This window comes from Microtus ochrogaster, chromosome 15, assembly GCF_000317375.1.
Source record: "Microtus ochrogaster isolate Prairie Vole_2 chromosome 15, MicOch1.0, whole genome shotgun sequence".
Lineage (NCBI taxonomy): Eukaryota > Metazoa > Chordata > Mammalia > Rodentia > Cricetidae > Microtus > Microtus ochrogaster.
Genome location: NC_022017.1, coordinates 10,979,019 through 10,992,975, shown reverse-complemented (window position 1 = coordinate 10,992,975; position 13,957 = coordinate 10,979,019). Strand labels below are relative to the sequence as shown.

Here is a 13,957-nt window from a genome sequence, read left to right as displayed (position 1 = left end):
CGAGTGCTGGGATTAAAGGCGTGCGCCACTGCCACCCAGTGCATCAATAGTTTTTATAGTAGGAGATTGAGGACAAAAATGGCTATAAGGAATTAATCATCACCTGGTCATCAACCAATCCTAGCAAGAAAGGTAGTCAGCCAACGATAATTGGGCTGCTTTGTTCTTGTTCCCTGACCTTAACACGTTCTGAATTCAATTATGTGCCTTTCTAAAACTTTAGATTGTCTTCTTGGTTTTTTTTTAAACCTCCAAGCTATTTAACAAAAAATCTTAGTCTAACTTTGTTATTTTCAAAGCTTTGTTTCAGCCACAATGCACTTTGAAACCTGTGAACATCTCCTAACATTAAGGTTAAAAGAATTTTAACCAGATGAGCTATTGGGACTCACTTGTTAATCATTAACTTGAGCCACAATCCATGCAGCTCCTTAGGTGAGACTCACGGGCCCTGGCTGTGAAACATTTCCATGTATTTATTTTCATTCATCAAAACTCTGTATAAGCTCTCGTTATCAAATTAGACAGTACAGCTTAGGGAGGGGGTCATCTTTTTGACAATCCACAGGTAAAAATACCCAGTAGAATGGGATATTTCCAAGAGATAAACAGTATATTACAGGCAGTGGAGATCTCCCCACGTCCACTCACACCAGAGAAAGAGAGCTGCAGCAAACATGTAAAGGCACAGCAAAAGCAAAAGACATTCCAGGGTCTGCAGTCCTGTGGCCATGCCTCAACGAGATTGGCCCATCAGAGTTTCCTTCTGGTGGCCAACACCTGGAACCTCAATTGCCACCTGCTACTCCTCTGGCTTGGCCAATGGCAGGTACACCTTTGTGTCCTGGATACCCAGAATGACTCAGAATCTCTTCTGTAGAAAGCTCGAGGTGTTTCTCACAGCTGTAGGGTGGGTTGGGCATAATAAGCAAGCCTACTGGCACATTCCAGGAGCTTTGCCTAATCACATTAGGATGTTCAATCAGATACAGAGATTGGTAACCATCCTGTGTAAGGGTCTAAGATAGCCCACGGCCAATTTGGCTCTCAGCTGCTGCATTCCTTTCCCCACAGTCACAATGTTTTCCTCAGCCAGAAACTCTCTTCTCTGGCTACCCAAGGTGTGGATATCAGCAGGGGCTTTTTTCAATTCTCTGAACCTGATTTTGTTACATTTCTAGCTGGCTTGCCACATCTCTGCGGATGGCTCTTCTCTGAGGTTGCCATTGTCTTCAGGCCTGAAGGTCTCCAATCTCATCCTGAGATTAGCCAGAGTTGACAGCCTGGGTAGGAGTGGGTCCTTCTGTCCCCTCTTTTGCCCCAGGTTGGTCTGTGAGGCATTGGGAACAGGTTTCCTTTTCCCAGAGTGAGGCCCGGCTCCTACTCCTAAGAGATTGTGGGCCTCATGTCCTCAGGTCTTCTTTCCCAGAGTCTGAAAGCTTTCATGATTCAGACCCAGGATCAGCTCTCAGTAGATCTTAAATAAACGCTTTTGGCTTTGTTGTATGACGTTGGCCATACAGAGTGAAAGGGTGGCCCAAGCATGTTGGGAGACCCGCCCCGGCCTAGGAGTTGGGCTGCCCTTCCCCCAGAGTCTCTTCCCTATATAATCTAGACATTTTAGATCCCTGCCTATTTTTGGACCTTTGGCCCCCTCGCTGCTGCACCTGGTTCTCATCTCCCCTGTCCCTGGCCTTCCCTCTCTCCCACATGGCACAGTTCAGTCTGGTCATGCCCACTCTGGACTCTCCCAGATGGCCCTGCCTCTGACTATGCTCTCTACATTTATCTATATGCATATCTACAATAAATTTATCTAGAACGCATTCGACCCAGAATTTCAATCCTAGCACTCAAAGGTAGGATAGCAGCAGTTCATGGTCCTTCTTGGCTACATAGGGAGTTCATAACCTTGGACTCCATATTGTAAGAAATATCAAATATAGGTCTGCTATTAAACACTATTAAGCCTTTGTTTAGGACAAGGAATTAAGATTTTTGTCTTCCCCAGCAGTGACTAGGCAAGACAGTGCAGAGGTTCTCTCCCAGAGAGAGAGAATAGGAGTGTGTGTGGGGTGAATGAGAAAAAGAAATAAAAAAAAAAGGGCATTGGCTAGGTGTGGTGGAAGAGAAAGTTTATTGTAGATATAGAGAGAGCATGGTCAGAGGCAGGGCCATCTGGGAGAGTCCAGAGTGGGCATGGCCAGACTGAACTGAGCAATGTGGGAGAGGGGAAAGGAAGGGAACAGGGGAGAGAGGAGAACAGGTACTGCAGCCAGGAGGCCAAAGGTCCAAAAAGGGGCTGGTAACCAAAATGTCTGGATTATAGAGGGAAGAGCCTCTGGGGGAAGGGCAGCCCAACCCCTGAACTGGAGCGGTCAGGGGAGAGGGTGGGTATGTAACAGGTAGTGACTGAGGGATACTGGGAGAAGCTGGTGACCAGGTGTAGCACGATTAATAAGATCTCAGAGATAGAAATTGGGGTTCAACCTGAAGGTCAGAAAAGCAAAACAGCCAGCCTCTGGCTCTTACCTCTGCCTTAGTCCAAAATGGTGATAATGCCTCCAGGAATGTCAGAATGAGAGTGTCTGAGAGCTGTCTCCTCTTATTTTATAATCCTCTCTAGGGCTGGGATTAAAGGTGTGCACCACTACTGCCTGGTTTCTATGGCAAACTAGTATGGTTACTTGGGATTAAAAGTGTATGTTACCACTGCTTGGTCTGTAAGGCTGACCAGTGGGGCTGTTTTACTCTCTGTTCTTCGAGCAAGCTTTATTTATTAAAATAGAAATTTATTAAAATACAAATAAAATAGCATTATAGCCAGGTCCACTTTGCTATGTTATGTTAATAAGCACCTCAGCCTTTTGTCCCGGGTTTGATACTTAGTGGAGGAATATATATGCTAGAGCTAGCCTGTGGGGTTAGAGGACAGCTCTCTCTCTTCCACCGTGTGGGGCCCAGAGCTTGAACTCAGGTAGTCAGGCTTGGTAGTAAGGATCTTCACCTTCTGAGCCATCTTGTCAGCCCTTCAATATTTTGACCTTGGTCAGTCACTCCCCCGCTCCCCATTTTTTTTTCTTGGTTTTTCCAGACAGGGTTTCTCTGTGGTTTTGGAGCCTGTCCTGGAACTAGCTCTTGTAGACCAGGCTGGTCTCGAACTCACAGAGATCCACCTGCCTCTGCCTCCTGAGTGCTGGGATTAAAGGCGTGTGCCACCAACGCCCGGCACCCCTCCCCATTTTTTAAGACAAGGTTTCTCTGGGTAGCTCTGGATGCCCTGGAACTCACTCTGTAGACCAGGCTGGCCTCAAACTCATAGAGATTCAACTGCCTCTGCCTCCCAAGTGCTGGTATTAAAGGTGTGTACCACCACCGCCTGGGGAGCATCCCTTTTTCATGGAATCTCTTTCAACCCTTGAATCTCTTTGCTGGGAAGAGGACCATCCTTTGAAAGGCCCACGGAGTGACATTTGACATATCTGGGATAATTTGCCTTTATCCCTCTGATAAACTAATAAACTAATCATCGTGAGACTTAGGCCATCCCATGCACAGGTCTGAAAACGGTGACAAGGTCAATGACAGAACTTTACCAGGGTCTTGAAATTTTATCCATCCCAGTTCACCTTCTATGTTCAGAATGTCTGTCTAGGGGTTTAATTCACTGAATCTACCATTCATTCAGGGTAAAAATCTCTCTACTATCTGAAACATTCTGTGTTTCCTGGCATTAGGGTTGTTTCCTTGTGGAATTATTTAAATTGTCAATGCTTGGAACCAGAGAGATGGCTCCGTGGTACCCAGTCTCCTGCAGCGTAGCCCTAGACAAATCTTCCCCATCCTCCACCTGTGTCACCACAAACGAAGGACTCTTGCCAGAGTTTTCTGGACTGTGGAAAGGACATAGAAATCCATGGAGAACCTGTAAATTAATAAGTGAAAACTGCACTCATCAAGCAAGCAAAAAGGAAATGATATGAAGCAAATAACAATAATGAAGAAACAGTCACGAAATCCAAGTGACTTTTACAAGACAGACTGGATGGAAGAAAGTCCTTTATAAGAGTCCAGTGTAAAATGCAAATCCATTGTCCCTGTGGGTAAGACCATGGCTGCTTGATCCAGTTCTTGGCCATCAGCCCTTTCCATGCACCCAATGAGTTCCTCAGCCTATATAACCTTAATAGGCTGTACCTGCCCTGGTCATTGCTATTCACTCATGAGGCCAGACACAAACCCCACCCTTGTAGGGTAGCTCCAATACCCACCCTCCCCGACCTCCTTGGGTGCTGCACCACCATCGGACTCAGATGTCACACCCATTTGCTCAGATCCGTCATTTTACATGGAGACCAAGGGGTTGTAGTCAGTGGCAGGTGGGTGGTAGAGAAACCTGAATTATTCCCTGTGACACCCCTAAGCTGGACCAGGGCAGAGAAACTTCTACCTTCCGGGAAGAGCTTAATAAAGAAATCCAAAGCCCCGTGGCCGTGTCTGGGCATCTCTGGTGGTCCAAGCTTCAGAGCCAGAAATCAGACGAAACCTGTTGCAGACAGGAAGAGTGGGCCTTGGCAGTCTTGGAATGCAGAGGTGGGAGTAAGATGCTGACCTCACAATGGCAGAGTCTCCTTTTGCTGGCCAGCCCACCGACCACTGGGCGGCTGCTGTGCCCGCTCCTGGGCATGTCCCTTCTCAGCAGCTATGAGGGCCTGCGACAGGAGATCCAGCGGCTGGCACAGGAGAATGAAGAGCTACGGCGGCTGGTGCAGCTCATCCAGGAGAACCAAGAGCTGAAGCTGGTCCTGAGGAGCAGGGGCAGCAGCCTGGGCTTCTGTAACTCCAGCTTCGTGGCAGAAGTGACTGCCAACCCCTGGTTGTCCAGACGTAAGACAATCAAATTCAAGGATGCTGAGAGAGGTGAGCCACGGGCATCTTTTAGAGTCCTCTCATCCAGCGTGTGCCCAAATGGAAAGAAGTCATGCAAAGACCTGACCTTATGGAGTGGGACTGCAGGTTCCTTATTGGGTGCTGGTGGTAGAAAGAGTGAAGTGGAGCCAGCCCAGGGAAGAGGGTGGAATGAACTCTTGGACATCCATGCAGGAGAGAGGCGATGACACTTCTGAGAAAGTGACTTCGAGCTGCGCTAAATGAAGCAGGAGTCATGTGATTGGGAAAAACTTTCCAAGCTAAGGGAACCATTAGAGCAAATGCCCTAAGGTGGCAGCCAGTTGGAGGTTGATGCAGAAGAAAGAGGGAGTTCCAGGGAAGACTGTCTTCTGGTTCTGGGTGTGTTGTCTCTGTCTCTCTCTGTCTCTCTCTCTCATTCTCTCTCTCTCTTACACACACACACACACACACACACACACACACACACACACACACACACACACACACATTGTCTATCCAAACTAGGGATAGAGCTCAGGGCCTCTTGTATATGGAGCAAGTAGTCTACTACCGAGCTGCCACTCAGACCGCTTTGTTTTTTGTTTTGAAATTAAAGTCTCACTAAGCTATGCAGGGATTACAGGCCTGCATTACAGGCCTTACTCTGGATTTGTTTTGAAAGTCACAGTAAAAGGACTTCTGACAGATTGGGCATCCACAAAACAAGGAAGGGATGTGAGGGCAGTTTTGGAATGCCCAAGGGCACCAGGCAGTGCCTGAAGTGTGGCATGCAGTCCAGAGCCCGCAGCTCTCATGCATAACCAGCTCACTTACACCCTAGCCTCCAAGGTCCAAGTAGGCCATGAGAGCCAGCAGAGCACTTTTGTTGTTGTTGGTTATTTTTTACTCTTTACTTTTCGGGCTTTTTTTGGCGGGGCAGGAGGGGCAACCAGCTCCCAAATAAATCATACACGGAGACTTATTCTTTCTTATAAATTCTCGGCCTTAGCCTAGCTTGTTTCTAGCCAGCTATATATATATAAACTTAAATTATCCCAACTACCTTTTGCCTCTGGGCTTTTTCCTTTTTTTACTTCTGTAATCTTACTTTCACTCTTACTCTGTGGCTGGCTGGGTGACTAGTCTCTTCTTCTCTTACTCCTTCATCTCCCTTACTCCCCCTCTATTTATTCTGTCTGCCAGCCCCCCCCCCATCCTTTCTCCTTCCTCACTATTGGCTGTTCAGCTCTTTATTAGACCATCAGGTGTTTTAGACAGGCACTGTTCACAGCTTCACAGAGTTAAACGATGCAACATTAAAGAATGCACCACATCTTTGCATCATTAAAACAAATGTTCCACAGCATAAACAAATGAAACACACCTTAAAATAATATTCTACAAGACACTTAGTTCAGTGCGGGGGGGGGGGGGCTTGAGTTTGTGCCCTAAACTTATCTGGCATCTGGCCTGTAGGTTCAACAGACTTCCCAAGGTCCCAGAAGCTAACTGTTCCTTAGGGGTCACCTTTGTAGGGCAGTGTCACTATCACACATGGCTGATTTTCTCCCCCTGGTCTGGAATCCAGAGCCTCTGGCCTGCCTGCAGAAGTCCCCACTTCCAACCAGCCAGCACAATTGAGGCTCCCTTGAATCTGTCTTAGAAAGTATAGAGATGCTGGCCTAGGGAGAAGGATCTGCTTTCCTGGGGCTAAAGCCCGTAAAGGAACTACGAATCAAGAAAACAACGCTGGTCCTCCTTGCCTATAAATTCTGTCCTGGGGCCTCCTCTGCCAGTGCACTTTCTCCTCAAAGTTAGGCCCCCTTAAGGGCTGACTAGACAGACAGGAGGGTAGAGCCCATGGCTAAGTCATCCTGTGGCCCTCGAGGGGGAACACCAGTTCCAGAAGAGTGCTGGGCTCACTGCAGAAGAGACATCAGATTTAGGTGTGCTGAGCCATTTTCACTCTGTGGAGTTGACCGGGGCACGTATGCAGAGGCCTCTTGTTCGTTGTGCAACTTCACATGCCCAAATAAGAGGATTTTCCGGAGGCAGGAAGCCTTCCTAGATCCTCCTATCTCCCATTGTTCCTTTCGGGGTCCTTTCCACCTACCCTAGCTCCTGCCTCGGGTCCTCCCACACTGCGGAACAGTCTGAGTACATCAGAAACACTGTTACTTTAGGACTCAGCCAGTTACATAGAGACCTGAAGGTGGGTGTCAAGGGAGCCCACGCTTGGCGAACCAGAACGTGTAGAGAGAGAGGTACAGCAGCTCCCCGAACCAAGGTGCCCTTGAGCCAAAGCACTGGGTCCGGCCCAGCTGGCAGGGCCACTCAGTCACTCCGTGGATCGGTCTGGCCAAAGGAGGAGGTGCACAGGCCCGGCCCGCTCTTATGTAACCCGGAGGGCCAGGCACGCCAGGCTTGTGTGTGCGTCGAGGGAGAGGGTTCGGGTCTGCAGGCTCCTCCCCGAGGTGGGGGCAGGGCCTGCGGGAAGCTCAGCGGGAGAACACAAGCCGAGACTTCCCGGCCCAGACGGAGTGCGGTTGCGCAGGTGGGGGTATATGTGGACGTCCTTACCTACTCAGCTACCCCCTTCCCTACTTCCCTCTCTGGGCTCTGCTGTTCCAAACCTCCTGTCTCCCGGGCTTTAGCCTCGCCCCACTGTTGTACCGACTCTGTAGGGTTCCAGTGGTCCTAAGGCTTTGGCCCTGAAGCTTGAGCAAAGCAGGAAGTGGAGCTATTTCTTACCTGCACACTCCAGCGCCTTTTCTTGCTGAAAGAACCCAGGCTCCCCCAGCATAAAAGGGCTCGAGGGTCCAGCGGCCCTTCTACCTCTACTCCAGGTCCTGGCTTTCTGTCGGCACCAGGACTCTCAGACCTGTGCTGTGGGGACACTGGGCTGACAGATGGCCTTGCCTGGCCACCCTGTGACCTGCTCCTGCAGCTCCTACCAAACCCAGAGCTACTCTTTGGCTCTTCCCCGGGTCACCTCCTAGAACTGGACTCCACCTCTTCCCTTCCCGGCCTCTGCTTAGAAACTATGACCCCTCAGGCATAACCCCAGACCCCCTATCCCTAACAACAGGCTCTTGTGTCCAGTTCTTCCAGGGTTACTATCTGAAGAGCTACGGCTGGACTGCAGCCCCGCCATCATGGGCAGCCCAGAAGGGCGATTCCATTTTGCCATCGACCGTGGTGGCACCTTCACAGATGTTTTTGCCCAGTGCCCAGGAGGGCATGTGCGCGTCCTGAAGCTGCTCTCAGAGGACCCTGCCAATTATGCAGATGCACCCACAGAGGGCATCCGCCGCATCCTGGAGCAGGTGGGCCAGGGCAAAAGGAGCGGGTGAGGGAAACCCCAGCCTGAGGTCTCACACTGACTGTGTGATCCCCAGGAGGGAGGTGTGGTGCTGCCTCGAGACCGACCCCTAGACACCAGTCACATTGCCAGCATCCGCATGGGTACCACAGTAGCCACCAATGCATTGTTGGAACGACGGGGGGAACGGGTGGCACTGCTCGTGACACGGGGTTTCCGAGACCTGCTGCATATTGGCACCCAGGCCCGGGCAGACCTCTTTGACCTGGTGAGCTCTCCCATGCCGGCTGGGTGTTAGGTAAATCTGTGCACTCCTCTCCCTTTCCCAGCTAAGGCCCCGTGGGGAGGGCAGTGAAGCAGCGATGGCCAAGTCCACTCGTTGATAGGCATAAAGGAGTCCAGCAGGACTCTGTCCCCATAGTTGCCAAGCAAGCCTGTGGTACCCTGCCAGTCCAAGCCAGCACTGTTCAGGGTGAAGGGTTGGAGATTTCACCTTTGGGTTCCTGGAAAAAGCTGCCCTCTGGGTGTACCAGTGGTTGGTTCTATCCCCACTTAAGTGCCTGGGTGCAGGGAGGAGCCTGGATGGGTCTTGCCAGGCCGTTTTGATTTTCTCCTCACTTTCTGGGACACATCCCCTTGCCTGCACTGCTCCAGCTACTCAGGACCCCACAGAACCCTCAGGCCTGGGTCTCTTCTAAGCCTCTGCCTGCCCTCAGGCTGTGCCCATGCCAGAGGTACTGTATGAGGAGGTGCTGGAGGTGGAGGAGCGAGTGGTGCTGTACCATGGAGAACCAGGTGCCAGCTCTCCTGTCAAAGGTGCGGATGGTGCTGGCCGCCTGTGTGAGGTTCTTGGGGGAGGCAGAGCTAGCAACTTTTGAATGAGGGATATGGGCTCTTTCAGGCCGTACAGGGGACCTGCTAGAGATCCAGCAGCCTGTGGATCTGGGAGTCCTGCGTGGGAAGCTGGAGGGGCTCTTATCTCGGGGCATCCGTAGTCTGGCAGTGGTGCTCATGCACTCATACACGTGAGTGAGGGCTTATTGTGGGTGGAGGCCTGGTCCAGAGGAAAGCTGGAAGGGTATTGGGTGGGAGGCACAGAGCCCCCTGGGTTCTCGTTGTAGGTGGGCCCAGCACGAGCAGCAGGTGGGTGCACTGGCCCGGGAGCTGGGCTTCACCCACGTGTCCTTGTCCTCGGAAGCCATGCCCATGGTACGCATTGTCCCTCGGGGGCACACAGCCTGTGCTGATGCTTACCTCACTCCTACCATCCAGCGCTATGTGCAGGGCTTCAGCCGCGGCTTCCAGGGCCAACTAAAGGTGAGGCCCGTTGACCACCCTGCCCCAGGCCCTACCCCTGTGCCTGCCTATGACATCACTCTCCATTCTCCCCATTCCCAGGGTGTGCAAGTACTTTTCATGCGCTCTGATGGTGGCCTGGCACCCATGGATGCCTTCAGTGGTTCCAGGGCCGTGCTTTCTGGCCCTGCTGGCGGTGTGGTTGGCTACTCAGCTACTACCTACCATCTGGAAGGTGGTCAGCCTGTCATTGGCTTTGACATGGGAGGTATGACGGCTAAAGTGGGTGTATGAGGGGAGACTCTGCAACCTAGCTGGATGAAACTGGGGATGTGGGTCTTTGGGTGACTCTTGGCATCTTATCCCTGTTAGGCACATCCACAGATGTGAGCCGCTATGCTGGAGAATTTGAGCATGTCTTTGAGGCTAGTACAGCTGGTGTCACCCTCCAGGCTCCCCAGCTGGACATCAACACAGTGGCAGCTGGTGGCGGTTCCCGCCTCTTCTTCAGGTCAGTGCCTATCTCTTCAGTCAAGACCTGTTGGCTTTTTCATCCTCCCCACCTCTAATTCCAGTCCTTTACCCCCCAAGGTCTGGCCTCTTTGTGGTCGGGCCAGAGTCAGCAGGTGCTCACCCAGGTCCTGCCTGCTACCGCAAAGGTAAGAGCTAGCCTCTGCTCCGACAGGCCGCTCCTTCTGGGTGGTGCTCTAGTCTGTTCTACTCCCTGTCTCTGTCCCTGCTGCCCACATCTGGTTTGCTCCATTAGCCTCCAACCCACACACTGTGCCTGCTTCCCAGGGGGTCCTGTGACTGTGACAGATGCTAACCTGGTCCTGGGTCGCCTGCTGCCGGCCTCTTTCCCCTGCATTTTTGGGCCTGGAGAAGACCAGCCACTGTCCGCAGAGGCATCCCGAAAGGCTCTAGAGGCTGTGGCCACTGAGGTCAACAGCTTCTTGACTAGTGGACCCTGCCCAGCTTCCCCACTAAGTCTGGAGGAGGTGGCCATGGGGTTTGTACGTGTTGCCAATGAAGCCATGTGCCGGCCTATCCGTGCCCTCACACAGGTATGCCCCCTCTGTCCACCATCACCTGTCTGTCCTAGCCCTGCTCCCATACTCTTTCAGCCCACCAGAAATGGGATGGGGTGGGAGCCTGTCCAGGGTAGGAAAGATGACTTATTGACCCTTCCTGAATCACCAGGCACGAGGCCATGACCCCTCAGCCCACGTGCTAGCCTGCTTTGGAGGAGCTGGTGGGCAGCATGCTTGTGCCATTGCCCGGGCCCTGGGTATGGACACTGTGCATATTCACAGGTAAGTTTGTACATGGGCATATGCCCTTAGCTGAGGGAGCTGCCTCTGAGGAGTGTCCCCACACCTCTGTGCCACCATTTCTGCAGGCACAGTGGGCTGCTGTCAGCACTGGGACTGGCCTTGGCAGATGTGGTTCATGAAGCACAGGAGCCCTGTTCCCTGTCTTACACACCTGAAACCTTTGTGCAACTGGACCAGAGACTGAGCCGCCTGGAGGAGCAGTGTGTGGATGCCTTGCGGGCCCAGGGTTTCTCTAGGTAGAGTTATGGACCACTGAACACAGGGCTGGCATTATCTCCACCAGCCCTTTGGTGGTGTATCACAGGATGTCTTCAGGGCAATGGTCTCAGAGTGTGAGGAAGTAGGGCAGGCATCCTCAGAAGGCACTGGGTGAATGGCCTAACCTGCTTCCTGCAGGTCTCAGATCAACACTGAGGGCTTCCTGCATCTTCGTTACCAAGGCACTGATTGTGCCCTAATGGTGTCTGCCCATCAGCATCCGGCCACAGCCCACTCACCCCGTGCTGGTGACTTTGGAGCAGCGTTTGTTGAGAGGTATATGTGCCCTTCTGTGGGTCTAGCATGTGGCTTGCTGCTCTGGTTGCCTTCTTCTGATTGGCCCCTTGGATGGGTGAGCGCAGGTACCTGAGAGAGTTTGGCTTCATCATTCCTGAGCGGCCAGTGGTGGTAGACGACGTGCGAGTGCGGGGAACTGGCCGTAGTGGACTTCGCCTGGAGGACACCCCCAAAGCCAAGACTGGACCTCCACGGGTAGACAAGGTTGGAGGCTTTGCTATGCTGGTCCACCTGCATCCTTAGGACCTGGGGACAAGTGCTGATGGGGAGGCTCAGTCATGTTAAGGGGCCTCAGGAAGGATGATCCAGGAGCCCAGCTCATTCCACACCCTCTGCAGGTGACCCAGTGCTACTTTGAGGGGGGTTATCAAGAGACCCCCGTGTACCTTTTAGGAGAGCTGGGCTATGGGCACCAGCTCCAGGGGCCCTGCCTTATCATTGACAGCAACAGGTAAGCCTGGATTGGGTATAGCCTTGGAGGGGTTATTGCAGTACCCTTCACAGCAGATCCCTTGGCTCAGGGCTGCAGAGGTTCCATCATCGGGGCATCTCCTGGCATGGACTAGTGACATCCCTGGTTTGGGGGGAGGTTGTGGCCAGCCTTCTTGTAGCTCCTTTGTGTCCCCTGCCCCCAGCACCATCCTCGTAGAACCAGGTTGCCAAGCAGAGGTGACTGAGACAGGGGACATCCGCATTTCTGTGGGAGCTGAGGCTCCTAGCATGTCGGGCACCAAGCTTGACCCCATCCAGCTATCTATTTTCTCACACCGCTTCATGAGCATTGCTGGTGAGTGGATACTATTGTCTTCCTTGTAGCGCTGGTATATGTGATGTAGGATATAAGGGACTGCATACTAGGCAAAAGTACAGACAAGTGGGGTCGCATTGGCTCTTGTTACATGTGGTGACCTGGCAAGTGTGTGCCAAGGGGAAGGGTGGGAACCTCACTGGTGGGGGGGTGAGCAGTATGGCCTTGGCTCTGAAACTGCACTCCCTGCTGCAAGAGCAGGCCTTACACGGGGCAAGCACTTTCTTCGCCTCACTGGGAGTCATGTGATCTTCAGCAATCTAGGGAGAGAAAAGAGGCAGCTGCTATGAGCTCATCTGTTCAGAGTCAGGCCATAGGCTTTCAGGAGCCCAGGGGTCCAAGCTTGGAGATCGGGTTCTTGTTGCAACAGTCAGGGAGGGAAGTTGAAGAGACCCAAGGCAGGCAGGAAAGAGAACGCTCTTTTCATAAGCTGACACACACCTGGCTACAGCCCTCCTGCCCAAGAAGGTGTGCCACCGCCCTGGTCTTCCCCAGAGCACAGGAAAAGCTGCTGGGTTTGAGTGCAGAAGGCTTTCCCCTGTGGGTCCTATGCCCCTTTTTTGGTGGATGATGGGGCTACCTGGTTACTACTCTGTGCCCCCCAGAGCAGATGGGTCGAATCCTTCAGCGCACAGCCATCTCCACCAACATCAAAGAACGCCTCGACTTCTCCTGTGCCCTTTTTGGGCCAGACGGGGGCCTGGTCTCCAATGCTCCCCACATTCCTGTGCACCTGGGTGCCATGCAGGAGACTGTACAGTTCCAGGTGTGGTGATGGTGACTTGTTTTATTCCCTTCTGCCCCCTCCCTTTCTCGTGACTTCACTTTCCTTTTCCACTCTGTATGTGTCTCCTGGTTTCAGATTCAGCACTTAGGAGCTGACCTCCATCCTGGTGACGTGCTGCTCAGCAACCATCCTAGTGCAGGGGGCAGTCACCTCCCAGACCTGACTGTTATCACACCGGTGAGGAGTGCTGCCTTGGCTACCATCAGAGGGACGAGCGGTTTCTGGTGCCGCTGACGGTTGCCGTTTACCCCTTAGGTATTTTGGCCAGGCCAGTCACGGCCTGTGTTCTATGTGGCCAGCCGAGGGCACCATGCAGACATTGGGGGTATCACGCCAGGCTCTATGCCTCCTCACTCTACCACACTGCAACAGGAAGGTGCTGTTTTTCTATCCTTCAAACTGGTCCAGGGAGGCGTCTTCCAGGAAGAGGGTAAGCTGGAAATGGGTCACAGTGATGGTTCAGCAGGCAAGGATGCTTGGCTGCTACCAAGAACCAGGCTGGTCAGGATCCTGATACACAACTGATAGATACATCCTCATTTATCAGCTCAGGCCTGCCATGAGGCATGGCAAAGACATGTGGCGCCCTCTTAGGGCAGTTGTAAGTCATCTCAGATGCGCAGAGAGCCAGAGACGGTCTCCTGGAAGGTGACTTTGGGGTGAGGAGTTGGCCAAGACATCCAAGGGGGCAGCAGGTAGAAAAGGTTGGCTACTGCTACAAGCTACACTGGGTATTGAGGCAGCAGGATCCCTGTCTGGGTCTGGGTCTCAGTCACTGGCCAGTGGAGCAGCTGGAGCCATACTGGTTGGGCTGCACACCTGCCTGCAGAGTAACCCTGAGGGTGAGCAGAGTGGTCAGGTGTAACAGCTGCAGTCACCTTCAAAGAGCGTGGGTATCCAGGTGGCAGAGGGTGGGAGGGACTGTTGGGTCAGGTGTTCAGGTGGCAGAGGGTGGGAGGGACTGT

The 13,957-nt window shown here is 52.6% G+C and overlaps 1 protein-coding gene across 3 annotated transcripts in view; it reads left to right on the top strand.

Moving 5' to 3' along the window:
• The window catches only part of Oplah (5-oxoprolinase, ATP-hydrolysing), a 28,757-nt gene that overhangs the window by 11,600 nt on the left and 3,200 nt on the right, over nt 1–13,957 (top strand). The window contains exons 1-19 of one of the 3 annotated variants that reach the window (XM_026782545.1): nt 5,132–5,289; nt 7,993–8,216; nt 8,289–8,480; nt 8,929–9,028; nt 9,114–9,237; nt 9,334–9,529; nt 9,611–9,776; nt 9,881–10,019; nt 10,100–10,167; nt 10,307–10,572; nt 10,709–10,821; nt 10,908–11,078; nt 11,239–11,376; nt 11,463–11,601; nt 11,736–11,848; nt 12,033–12,184; nt 12,811–12,971; nt 13,068–13,169; nt 13,248–13,422. In XM_026782545.1, coding sequence (XP_026638346.1) covers nt 8,046–8,216; nt 8,289–8,480; nt 8,929–9,028; nt 9,114–9,237; nt 9,334–9,529; nt 9,611–9,776; nt 9,881–10,019; nt 10,100–10,167; nt 10,307–10,572; nt 10,709–10,821; nt 10,908–11,078; nt 11,239–11,376; nt 11,463–11,601; nt 11,736–11,848; nt 12,033–12,184; nt 12,811–12,971; nt 13,068–13,169; nt 13,248–13,422 — 2,686 coding nt within the window. In that variant the 5' untranslated portion in view covers nt 5,132–5,289; nt 7,993–8,045. Of the gene's footprint in view, nt 1–5,131; nt 5,290–7,285; nt 7,445–7,992; nt 8,217–8,288; nt 8,481–8,928; nt 9,029–9,113; nt 9,238–9,333; nt 9,530–9,610; nt 9,777–9,880; nt 10,020–10,099; nt 10,168–10,306; nt 10,573–10,708; nt 10,822–10,907; nt 11,079–11,238; nt 11,377–11,462; nt 11,602–11,735; nt 11,849–12,032; nt 12,185–12,810; nt 12,972–13,067; nt 13,170–13,247; nt 13,423–13,957 lie in introns of those variants that run through there. The other 2 variants (XM_005354101.3, XM_013348752.2) reach the window with 2 other exon arrangements.